At 43.7% G+C, this 12,568-nt stretch overlaps 1 protein-coding gene across 1 annotated transcript in view; it reads left to right on the top strand.

The window, feature by feature from the left end:
* The window catches only part of GIGYF2 (GRB10 interacting GYF protein 2), a 159,450-nt gene that overhangs the window by 101,844 nt on the left and 45,038 nt on the right, over nucleotides 1-12,568 (top strand). Inside the window, 6 exon segments of the mRNA XM_030575383.1 lie at nucleotides 8,679-8,749; nucleotides 8,751-8,897; nucleotides 8,992-9,151; nucleotides 9,237-9,437; nucleotides 9,757-9,947; nucleotides 10,949-11,108. Of these exon segments, the coding sequence (XP_030431243.1) occupies nucleotides 8,679-8,749; nucleotides 8,751-8,897; nucleotides 8,992-9,151; nucleotides 9,237-9,437; nucleotides 9,757-9,947; nucleotides 10,949-11,108 (930 nt within the window).

Below are 12,568 nucleotides of genomic sequence, written 5' to 3'. Positions count from 1 at the left end.
CACGAAGAAGATCCAGCGTTGCTGCCTGCCAGCGCTGATCTTCCTGCCACCTGAAATCATTTTTAGCATCCCTCCTGTCTTCGCGTTGACTGGCAGCCTCCCTGTACTTTGCGACCAATTGTTTCCAGTCCCCCTGCTGAGCTCTCTCAGTACGGGTTACTGCCATAATTTCTGTGAACATCTCCTCACGCGTCCTCTTTTTTCTTAGCCTTCTTATGTGACCTCCCCGTCGGACAGGAGAAGGGAGAGGGAGGCTGGAGAAATGTGCAGCTGTGTGGGGGGGTGGGGGTGGAAAGAGTGATAGAAGAATCATAAGAGACACATTTCACAGAACAATGGATACAGTCTTTCTCAGTGAACTGCGCTATTCACCGTACCTTGAGCATGTAACTTTACCACAAGGTCGCCTTAGGATTCTTTTAATACTTATTGCTTGTGGCTGAGGACTGAGATTTCAGCTCAGCCGCGGGTCAGGGGAGCACACAGACCATGTCCGGAGACAATGGTAAGTTATTTGGAGTGAACCGTGCAGTGGCTTGTAGTACCCTGCACCCCCTGCTATTATCAGGTAGCATGAACAGTAGTGAGGCAAAGCGCTTTAAGGAACAACACTGGTTTCTTAAGCCATGGAAAAGGTGCAGCACAGGGAAATACAAGTTCCCTCCCACAATCATCTGTGCTGCACTTTGGAGTTAGCTTTAATGCCATCTACCTAACCCCATCCCCCCTCTGCCATGGCAGTTAATAGGGATGATTCATGCTGGCCAAGTGCTAGGGGACACCACCCCGTAGGAATGAACAGCTTTCTAACAATCACCACCTGGGTCATTGTTTTAGGAAAGGTTTTTCATTTACTGGCTCAGCACAGAAGAAAGGAATGAATGGTCATCTCTGTTCCCAGACATGTTAACAGACTGTTCCAATAACTCTAATTCCAGCTACTGCATGCAAGCACTCATGGCAAATCACTCACTAAAAAAGGCTTGCATTCATTCAGCCTAAGCTTTTAATAAAAAAAAAGTGCACTCACCAGAGGACAATTCCACAGCATCATTTTCTGTGCTACTGGCTTGAGAGGGCTGGCAGGGTACTTCTGTAAGGGTTAGGAAAAGATCCTGGCTGTTAGTGGGAATTGAATGCTCTGTGCTCTCTGCTGTTTCGTCCTCCTCTTGGTCCTCATCGTGATCTTCGCTGTCCTCTAAATCTTCCGCAGGGGCAGAGATCACTACCCCCACCTCTGAATCCACAGACAAGGGGGGGTTTGTCGTTGCACAGTTCCCCAATATTGCGTTCAGCTCCTCGTAGAAGCGGCATGTTTTGGGGCCAGATCCTGACCTGCCCTTTGCTGCTTTGGTCTTCTGGTACGCCTGTCTGAGCTCCTTCACTTTAACTCTGCACTGCAACGAGTCTCTACTGTGTCCTCTCTGCCTCATGGCATTAGAAATCTTTTCAAAGGTTTTCTCATTTCTTCTGCTGGACCTCAGTTCTGAAAGCACTGACTCTTCTCCCCATACTGCTATCAGATCCTGTAACTCCTGTGTGTTCCATGCTAGAGCTCTTTTCCTATTTTCAGGAGATTGCATTGTTATCTCTGCTGCTGAGAGCTCCACGCTGGGCAAACAGGAACTGAAATTTCAAAGTTCCCGGGGCTTTTCCTGTTTACCTGGCCAGCAGTAGAGTTCCTTTCCCTGTGCAGAGCGGCCACTGGTGCACTATGGGATACCTCCCGGAGGCCATTAACTTCTGTTTCCGTCCACATTAGCATAAAATCGATTTTATAAAATCGATTTTAGGGTTACTCCGCTCGTTTAGGTGGAGTACAGAAATCGATTTTAGGGACCCTTAAAATCGATTTACGGTACTCTGTAGTGTGGACGGTTACAGCTTTAAATCGATTTAAAGCTGTTTAAATCGATTTAAAGCTCTAGTCTGGACCTGCCCTTAGACTGCTTCATACTTTGAAAGATCCTCTAGCATTTGAGATGATATTGCCAGACTCTTGACATGGAAGTGGATGAGTTAACAGGTATACCACAATGGTGTTTCAGCTCAGATGGCTACAGTTTTGTTTGAATTTTTCTCTTAATCAATAGTAGGTCACAGGCCCCTGAAAACAGTTTTTAATACATTCCTGTTTTTGCATTGAACTGTCAGTTTAAGTTAACAATGGTGTTACCTGGTTCCACTTGCACATTTCAGAGTCTTTAGATATTACCAGCCATATGTGCTAAAAATAATTGGTAAAGCCCTCCCAACAGCTTACCTGCCTCCATTTATTCAGCTCAGCCTTTTTCCTTTCAGAATTGCCTCTGCATATACCCACATGCTTGGATGTATGTACCAGATTCCCTTTTATGGGTTTAAAACAGGGTACAAAAGTGTTAGGCCACACTGCACAAGAATTTATGTATGGCTTACTCTTGCACAGGATAAACAGCTGTCCCGATTTCTTTTTGTTCCTTTTGTTAATAAATAGTGGGTATTCAAAATCCAAATCTTGTTTCCTAATCTTATGAGTTTATTTTTTGTACTATTTTAAATACTTTTTTATTGGTAGTTACCCAGTGAGAGGCAGTTGCCTAAGGTCTGCTTAGCCTTTGAGACTTCAGTCAGGCATATTGGGATCATGAAGACAGGCCAAAGTTACTGCTGGTAAAGCAGTCATGTTATACCTACAGACTTATCTTTTAAGATCCTTGCTGAAATCTGCTTCATTGATTCTGAAGTTTTTAAGTGCCATGAATCCAGAATCATAGGACTGGAAGGGACCGCGAGAGGTTGTCTAGTCCCGTCCCCTGCACTCACGGCAGGACTAGACCAGGGGCGGGCAAATTTTTTGGCCTGAGGGCCGCATTGGGTTTCCAAAATTGTATGGAGGGCTGGTTAGCAGAGGCTGTGCCTCCCCAAACAGCCAGGCATTGCCTGGCCCCGCCCCATATCCGACCTTTCCTGTTTCTTGCCCCCTGATGGCCCCCTGGAACCCCTGCCCTATCCAACCTCCCTGTCCCCTGAAGTCCTCAGAACCCTTGCCCTATCCAACCCCCCTCCTCATTCCTGACTGCCCCCCCCCCCCGGGACCTCTGTCCCCATTCAAACCCCTGTTCCCTGCCCCCTGGCCTCCTCGACCCCTATCCACAGCCCTGCCCCCTGACTACCACCCCAAACTCTGCTGCCCTCTATCCAACCCCCCCCCCATTCCCTGCCCCCTTACCATGCTGCCTGGAGCACTGGTGGCCCAGAGCACCAGGACAGGCAGCCGCACTGCCTGGCTGGAGCCAGCCGTGCTACTGTGCGGCACAGAGCACCAGGTCAGGCCAGGCTCTGCAGCTGCGCTGCCCCAGGAGCTCGCAGCCCACTGCCCAGAACGTTGTGCCAGTGATGGAGCAAGCTGAGGCTGCAGGGGAGGGGGAACAGCCAGAGAGGGGCCAGGGGCTAGCCTCCTGGGGCAGGAGCTCAGGGGCTGGGCTCAAGAGTCCTGCAGGCCATAGTTTGCCCACCTCTGATCTAGACCATCTCTGACTAGTGTTTGTCTAACCTGCTCTTAAAAATCTCCAATGATGGAGATTCCACAACCACCCTAGGCAATTTATTCCAGTGCTTAATCACCCTGACAATCAGGAACTTTTTCCTAATGTCCAACCTAAACCTCCCTTGCTGCAATTTAAGCCCATTGCTTCTTGTCCTGTCCTCAGAGGTTAAGAGGAACAATTTTTTCCCTCCTCCTTGTAACAACTTTTTATGTACTCAAAAACTGTTATGTCCCCTCTGTCTTCTTTTTTCCAAACTAAACAAACCAAATTTTTTCCCTCATAGGTCACGTTTTCTAGACCTTTAATCATTTTTGTTGCGCTTCTCTGGACTTTCTCCAGTTTGTCCACATCTTTCCTGAAATGTGGAACCTAGAAAATTTGAAATAAAGTTCTTTATCATAAAAGACCTTCATGTCACCCTTACCACAGTTGGATCAGTGTGCAGTTTTCTCTCCCTCTCCTGGAGATACTCTGTCTTGATGGTCAGCCTCTCTGTCGATCTCTAGATTTCCAGTCCCAGTTTCTAAGGACTCCTCCCAGTAATGCACTGCCATGACTTTCCAACTATTCTTATTGTTCAACAGAATCCAAAGAGAGCACCAGGTGTCATACTTCAGAGAGTCCAGGGCTTCCTCCAAATCCCACTCTTGCACTCTCAGACAGCGCTCTGAGAAGAGTAGAGTCAGAGATTGGGAAGCATGATGGAAACATAACTGGGTTCCAGCACCATATCTGTTTCCTCATTGGCTGTATTTGATGCCTTGGGGGATGTCCCGGGCATCAAGTTGAACATCGCTGCTCCCTTATAGAAGGGAGGCTTCTCTGTACAGTTGTGAGAGGTCTTTTGTTGTTACTGATCAACTTGCTGACACGGATTAGCAGACCTAGCTCGACCAGCTTCAGAGCAACGAGTGACCTTGGAGGTGGAAGACCAACTTCAGAAGATTTCTTCCTTGTTTCCTTTGAATACATCATCCTCATCACCAGATGAGTTTCAGGTACCTGAGGTGTCTTCCCGTGTACCTGATGGCTTGAAAGTCTACGAAGAGCTCCTTAGAAGAATGGCAGCTTCTCTTCATAGAATTCCCAGAAGCTCATTGATATTCTGTACCCAGCTATGGCAGGAACGGTAACCCTTTCTATCAGTGAGGTCATTTTGCACCCATCAAGACCTTAGGCAAACGCTTTCATCAATTCCACCAATGGCTAAACGTACTGAATGCGAATATCAAATTCCATCCCAGGGGCTCGAGTAGGTTTATTCAGAACCTGTGGTAGGTTCACTAGTAGTAACTGCAGTAAATGAGAGACACTGTCAAGGGTGGGCCAAAGTTCTACCCCCACAGAAGGGGTTGCACAGAAACTGGACCTTGTTGGGGGAGAGATGTATTCAATGGTGAGATTACAGCGCCACATTGTCAATCATCAGGCCTTATTGGACTAGTATGACGATTCTAACGGGGAGGCAACATCTGTTTGTGAATAAATTGCCAGAAGTCTCTAGGGAACCAGTTCCAGTCTCTTGTCGCTGAAGGTTATCAGGCCCTTCAGTCAGCTCTTCAGGCTTCCTGGAGTGCGGTAGATTCAACAGCCAGAGCTACGGCAACACTGTGGCAGCAGTAATGATGCGCTGTTATTTGTGGTTGCAGTTGTTGTGTATTCCTGCAGAAGTACAGCACAGGATTGAGGACCTCCTTTTCAGGGGCTGTGCTTTATTCTCATCCAAGATGGATGAGGCTTTATACGCAATAAAGGATTCCAGAGCAGTCTTAAGTCTGTAAGCCTCTACATGCTGGCCACACAGGGTACGTCTCTACTGCAATAAGAAACCTGCAGCGCCAAATCTCAAAGCCTGGGTCAGTTGACTCAGGCTTGGGCTGCAGGGCTAAAAATTGCAGTGTAGATGCTTGGATTGGAGTCCAGGCTCTGAGATCCACCCCTATTATGAGGTTTCAGAGTCCAGGCCCCAGCCCCAGCCCGAACATCTATGTTTCTGTTTTTAACAATGCAAGTCTGAGTTAGCTGACCTGCGCCAGACATGGTCTTTTATTGCATTTGCAGACATACCCAAGGAGGACAAAATATCCTTCTTAATACCAACCGAGACAGCAGTTCTGCCCCTACCAGTAGCCTGATGTTCTGAATGCCAGCAACAGTCTCAGGAGTCTTCTGTCTCCCACCACCTCAGTCACGTCACCCAGCAATGACAAGCCTTAAAGCAGCATGTTTGACTCCTTTTTTTCAAGGACAGCATGCTTACCAGTCCAGACCTTACTGGCCTTTCCCCTCCTTTGGTTACAAATTATCCCATTTTTTGCATGCTTGGCAGTCCATCACCTTGGACAAGTGGGTGCTAAGCACAGTGGAATTAGGATATACCCAGCAATTTTTTCTATCCCCAATCCACCCCCTTTCCAGTCCCTTTTCAGGGACCTCCCTCAAGAGTCTGCACTAAGACAAGAAGTGTAGACTCTGTTATTTAAGAGTTGTAGAACTGCCAGCTCCTTCACTGAGGAGGGGATTCTAGTCCCAAAACTTTCTAATACTCAAAGCCAGAGGAGGAATCAGACCCATCCTAAACCTTTAGAACCTATACAGATAAAGTTCCGTATGATGTCCCTGGCTTCTGTTGTCCCTTGCCAGTACCCCTGAGACTGACATGCTGCCTTTGACTTACAGGATGCCTAGTTCAGTGTTTTTCTTCCCAAAACCACGTATATGCAAGGATGAACAAACGCTGAAATTTTGGGTGTGCATCAAGCTTTGACTTTATCTGCACTGAACAAAGCCCTTTTGGGTTTCTTCCCAGCTTTTTGTTTTCTATGCATAACAAATTATAGGTCATCCTGTTATAGCACAATGACTCTCAAAATGGAGTATCAGCTGAATTATTTTATTTCATGCTGCAAAGGGCATAGCACCACCTGAGAAGTTGACAGCACACTCATCCAGAGTGCATTCAGCCTCCATAGCATTCATGGGAAATGTCCCTATTGTGAACTTCTGCAGGATTAGCAACATGATCCTCTGTCTATACGTTTACTAGACAGTATGCCGTATCACTGCATCAAGAAAGATGGGAAATTAGGAAAAACAGTCCTTGCAGTCCGTTTTCCAATGAGACTCCAAGCTCCACTGCCTTGCATAATTGGGAGTCTCTTACAGTGTAATGGGATGTATGCAGGCGCTCCCGAGAGGAAAAAATGGTTGCTCAACTTCTTGTAAGTGTTGCTCTTTGAGATGTGTTGCATATGTCCATTACGTGACCCATCCTTGTGCCCTAATTAATCAGATACTATTACTTGGATTTTGGTGCAAAGAAACTGAAGGAGGGTTGGGCTGACTCTGCCCCTTATACTCTCCGTTAGAAGCACAAGGAGACGGCGGGTGGGCAGGGCTGCCTGTACGTGTACTGCTAGGGAAAACTCACCTGAGCTGATACACAAGATGTGCACACACACCTACAGAGTAATGGGCATATATAACACATCTTGAAGAACGGTTTTGAGAAGGTAACTGTTTTTTCCTTGTGCTTCTATTTTGCTGTCCTATCTAGCATTGTTGGTTCTTCAGTGAATGGAATTTCCTTCTTCTTATAGTTAAGACATAGTTTTAGTTCCGTGTACATTTGACATTTAGTTGTTTCACACAGGTTTTCATTCCTCATCATTTTACAGAGACTTTCAATTTTTGGAAATTTCTTTAATCTTATCAGGATGTTGGAATGTTTTGCTTTAAATTCTGTAAAACTGTTCACAAATAATGCAAGAATTGAACACAAAACATGCTACCTCTTATAATCTGTGCATTTTCTTAGTTTACCATTTAGAAAAACTTTTTTATGGCTCCTTTACAGTTACCTGTATGTTTTAGGCCTCACCAAGAGTGTTAGGACTTGCTACTTTCCATCAGAAAGAATCTGCCAAAGAAATGTATTTATTAAAGAGAAAAATATCTGTTACCGGAGTTCTCTGAAATATATTTACCCCATTAATCCATACTTATTGAATCTAAATTTTTGCTTAAGCATTTCTAGAGATTTTAATCCAGAATGAAAAGTTCTGAGGGAACAGGCTCTAAATTCTTTACAAACTTTTACTTTAAATCAGAATCAGAAATAAAATAGAAAGAACAGACTTTTGCATATCAGTACTGTAAAGGTTGCGTCAAAATATTAGTTGGCTATATTGTACAACCCATCTAATATATGTTTTAAAGACATAAACAGAGCATATTAAGCTATATATCTAACCAGAAAAATAGAAATAGAAAATATATATGCAATGTGGCTGAGACGATATTGGAGCCTCACCCTTTGCATTTCCTTGTTAAAATGTAATTTTAACAGCTCCACCTTAATTTTCACTGACTATTGTTTACATTAAATTTCCTGGATTTGTAAACTGAAAATTAAGAAAAAAAGATTTTGCCTAATAGTATTAGCCCTTAATTGGGCAAATTAAAAAATTTATACCTCATTGAGGTGAATGAAGTTGGGGGGACTGAGTTTTCCAGCTTATTTCCCCAACTGAATTTGTTCCAGGCAACAGCTGCTGTGAGGTTCTAGTCAAAGTACATGGCGAGAAGGAATGTGACAAAGGCGGAGGGGTCTTTGCTAGATTTTAGCAAAATGCCCTCTGAGTATGTTCAGAAGTAAACTTTTTTATTTCATCCTCCCCTCATCCCACAGACTTGCATGCCAGGTTTCACGATCCCATGACTCAAAAACTGAAACACCCCATGGTGGTTGGGGGTGGGAGGAGAGCAAAGCAAAGGAAGCATTCTTCATTCCATCCTTAAATATATCAGTCACTGATGGCTAGTGTAGTTATCCCACTGAATAAAATCATGCCTAATTTTGTAGTTCTCATTTTGGTGCTTTGGCTACGTTTCATGACATGCAACTCCTTTTAGGCTAACTGTTTGTTTTTTAACAGTAACTTCAGATATGGGGCATTATAAAGGGAAATACTCTAAGAACTCCAGCTATTTTTTCTTTAAAATGCCCATTGACAGATGGATTGTACCCTGTAGTGGTGGTCTGAATTTTTGTCACAATTTGTCCTCTTTTTTTCCCTACCCCATCATCCTTCCAAATAAGTTTGTCTTGTGAGACTGTCTTGTAAAGTTACTTTCCCCCTCCTTTAGACGGTCCTCGTTCTGCAGGCTGGCGAGAACCTATGGAGAGACGGCGAAGGTTTGAATTTGATTTCCGAGACCGGGATGATGAGCGGGGTTACCGACGAGTGCGGTGGCGGCAGTGGCAGTATGGAAGATGACAGGGACAGTCTCCCTGAATGGTGCTTGGAAGATGCAGAAGAAGAAATGGGAACATTTGACTCATCTGGGGCTTTTCTCTCATTAAAGGTGAGAACCTTCCTTGCATCCTATATATGATGTGAATAGATTTCCTGTTGTGGCAAGTAGTCTGTAAAGTTATTTGTGTTTGTTGTGTCTATAGAAGGTTCAGAAGGAGTCAATCCCTGAGGAACAGGAAATGGATTTCCAACCAGTGGAAGGTGAGGAACCTTCTGACCCTGAAGGGGGTCATGGTGAAGAAGCCAAAGAGCTTGAAAAGACAACCAAGAGGGAGGGGGATAAAAGAGATACAACAACTGCAGGTAAGAATGATTTCTTAGGTATCCATAATACACTGCATTCTTAAAATTTAACCTCCTAAATTAAACCAAAACCTTCAAATGTTAGAGGCAGCAGAAGAAGCAGTCAGAGCATCTTCGCCGTCTATCCGGTCAGGTACTCCACCAAAACTCCAGTCACAAGAACCACTACAGGCCAGTCTATTTGAGCGGAAGGAAGAGTGTGTCCCAGAACGAACAGAAAAAATGGAAGCTAAAGAGAGTCAAACGGTGAACACTCTGCCATCCAAAGTGCCCAGTAGAGGAGAAGGTAATACACTGAGATACATATGACATTTGGTGGTATCCCTGGGAGGGTGTAGTGGTTAGATTATATCTTCAGAGAGATGACAAAGGTGGGTATTTGAGGCAGAAAACTTGCTGAGTTGATCAGCTGGTCTCATAAGGTTTGTTGAAAGCACTTTCAATTTTTATTAAATTGACTGGGAGAGCTTTATTCTAGTGCTTGCAGGTTACTGTGTGTTATCTTTCTCAAACGTTTAACTTTGTAAGAGCCATTTTCCTATGATCTGTATGTATGTTGTATGTGTCAGAGGAATTTCATGGCCCACTTTTAATTCTTTCTCTAGATCTGACTCCTGCTGTTCAACCTTTGCCACAGATCTCTCCAGCTACAGTTTCTCCTGTTCATCTTTCTTCTCCTCTTTCCAATACAAATCCTGCTCTAAAGCCACTTCAGACATCAGTCTCAGCTGCTCCAGGCATGGGCAACATTTCTGCTGATCCAGACGATGAAGAGGGTCTCAAACACTTAGAGCAGGTAGAATTTCTCTAATTTTTTTAAATTCCTCCTCTCTTTACAGAATATCAGGCAATGGAAAAACATTGAATGAATGAGCCATTTCTGATGGAACTATAAATAAAAAAAACAGAGCAATGTAACTTGTAAAGTCCTTTGTGGGCAATAGTTTTTCAAGTCCTTTCATACTCAGGCTACTTCTGTGCTATAGTCATTATGTTGAGAAAAAAATCAAAGCATGTAGTTCAGTTTCTTAATATTGGAGGTTCCCTCTGGCACTGTTTGCTTCCAGTGGAGTTCAGGTAACAATTTATTCCTTTAGCAAATGTCATAAGTCGAGTCATAAATCTGGCAATCAGTAACCCACTCTCACCAGTATAATCTGTTACTAGAGATTCTGTTCAGTAATATATCATGAATTAACCAAAGTTTCATAGCCTTCAAGTAACAAGTAGACTTTCTGTATGCCCAGATCATGTGATGGAGTATTTTAGAACTCATGTAAGAAAGAGTTTCAGATAGGCATGTTTTGCTTGTCATGTGTAACCGGCATTCTGTAACAGCTGAATAAAAGGGATCAGAGTCTAGTCTAGTGATTAGTAGTAGATGAGACTTCTTCCGTTCTAGTATATCCATTTCTGTGTTCTGTTCCTGACTCTGTCATTGGTTGTAGGAGACCCATTGGGCAAATCCCTTTAATATCTCTTTGATCAGCTTATCCATATATAAAATGCGCACAATATCTAGCTCTCAGGGTTACTGAGAGACACTTTACTGTTTCTAAAGCCATTGGAGAGACTTGCATAGAGTTATTGTAGAGGTGTGGAGTACATTATTAAAGGTGCAGTTCTTCAGTCTGTTAACCCCCTTGTAGACCACCAAATATGGGGTTTGAGCTTTCTAGTCCTGAAGTTTGTGATGGACACCAGGCTATTTGGTTAGTTTCATCTTATGCCATCATGTGTGCGCACTAATTGTAGTATTACAGTGTTTTCTAGCATGTCTCTTGCTCTCTACTGCAGCAGGCAGAGAAGATGGTGGCATATCTGCAGGACAGTGCACTGGATGATGAGAGACTAGCAGCAAAACTTCAAGAGCACAGAGCAAAGGGTTCCTCCATGCCATTACTCCATGAAGCCATGCAGAAGTGGTACTACAAGGATCCTCAAGGAGAAATTCAGGGTAGGTCTGTGCCCTTCCCACTTCCTCTTTTGTGTCACAGAACTGTTAAGAGATGTTCACAACAAATGTATTCAGTCCCCAAAATGTACTAAAATAGAGCTGTGCTACTGTGTAGGGAGAACAACCATTGGTGCAGAGATTTCACAGCTCTAGTGAGAAAGATTTAGAAGAGCTGTCCCTTTACCCAGTACATCCCATGCCCTGTAGATTGCCTTATGACTCATTAGACTCTTCTATAAGTTTAGGTTAAGATAATTTAAGATTTGTTCTCTTACATATCAGTAGTTAATCAGACCTCCTGATACCATGGGACTGAAAATCTATAGACGCTTGCATGTTTAGCTGTCAATGTTGGAAAATACTCAATAGACTTGCTGTGACACACAAAAGAGATTTCCTGACATCACTGTCCCCAGACAAACTCCTGAAAGTTAAGATATCTCCCATCATCTGTGTATTGAAGATGTAGAAACAATGCCATTAAGCAAGAAGTACTGTGTAAGTACTTCATTTCCCAAAAGATAAATGAGGATGTGGGAGCTGCACTTGATCTAAATTGATCAACATACTTGAGGTGGAAAAAGAAGTTCATAGCAGAAGAAATCTATGTAAGAAACTTACTGATATCAGTAGATTTTAAATTTAACACACCAGCACATAACCCAATTGGGAGAGCCATCCCATTTACCTGCATTTCTGTTCTCTCATGCGATGCTTCAAGTCCCAGAGTCTTTACTAAAATAAGAATGAGGCTGGGGGCACTCCCATGGGAGTTGGAAATAGGCATTTGACTATTGTAGGGCACCTATGTATCAGAGATCTCATGAGGAAAACGGTTCATACAGGGCACTAAGACACCATAATCTTCCTGCAATAGCATGGGTTTCTGGTAGGGATCTAGATAGCATTTGTTTGTTTTTTAAAGTAAAAGTTTAAACTATTAATATTTTGCCAGTTAAATGTTTAACCATTAAGGAGTTCACAACATAGGCAGGGAACTAGTGGTACGGGTGTGTATGTGTGCTGCAGCACACCCTTGTTTTACACAGGGTCCTGGCTGCCTGGACTCTGGGTGCTGGCAGACAGTGGAGTTTAAACGTTAACCGAATACGTTACCAATAAGACTGCTTGTTGGTTAACATTTTACATCCCTAGTTTCTGGTCAATGTGGAGAACAGCCACCTGTTTCTAATACTGAAGGCTCAACACCTGAAAGTAACTCTGGACACAGCCAAAGATCATGTCTTAATTTCCAATGACATGCAACTGAAAATTGCTGACTTATTCAAAAGTCAGCTACATCTTGATCAATAGTAAGCTTCTTAATGCAACTCCGGGACATGCTAGTATTGTGTGGGCAAACTCTCTAGTGGGCCCGTATCAACCAGGTCACTAAAGATTTCTATTCCCTTTCTAACTTTGTCCCATTCTGTGCCACTGCAGCCTTTGTCAATAGTTAT

The sequence above is a fragment of the Gopherus evgoodei genome, chromosome 9 (genome assembly GCF_007399415.2).
Source record: "Gopherus evgoodei ecotype Sinaloan lineage chromosome 9, rGopEvg1_v1.p, whole genome shotgun sequence".
In the NCBI taxonomy this organism is placed as follows: domain Eukaryota; kingdom Metazoa; phylum Chordata; order Testudines; family Testudinidae; genus Gopherus; species Gopherus evgoodei.
This window is presented reverse-complemented; position numbering and strand designations above follow the sequence as displayed.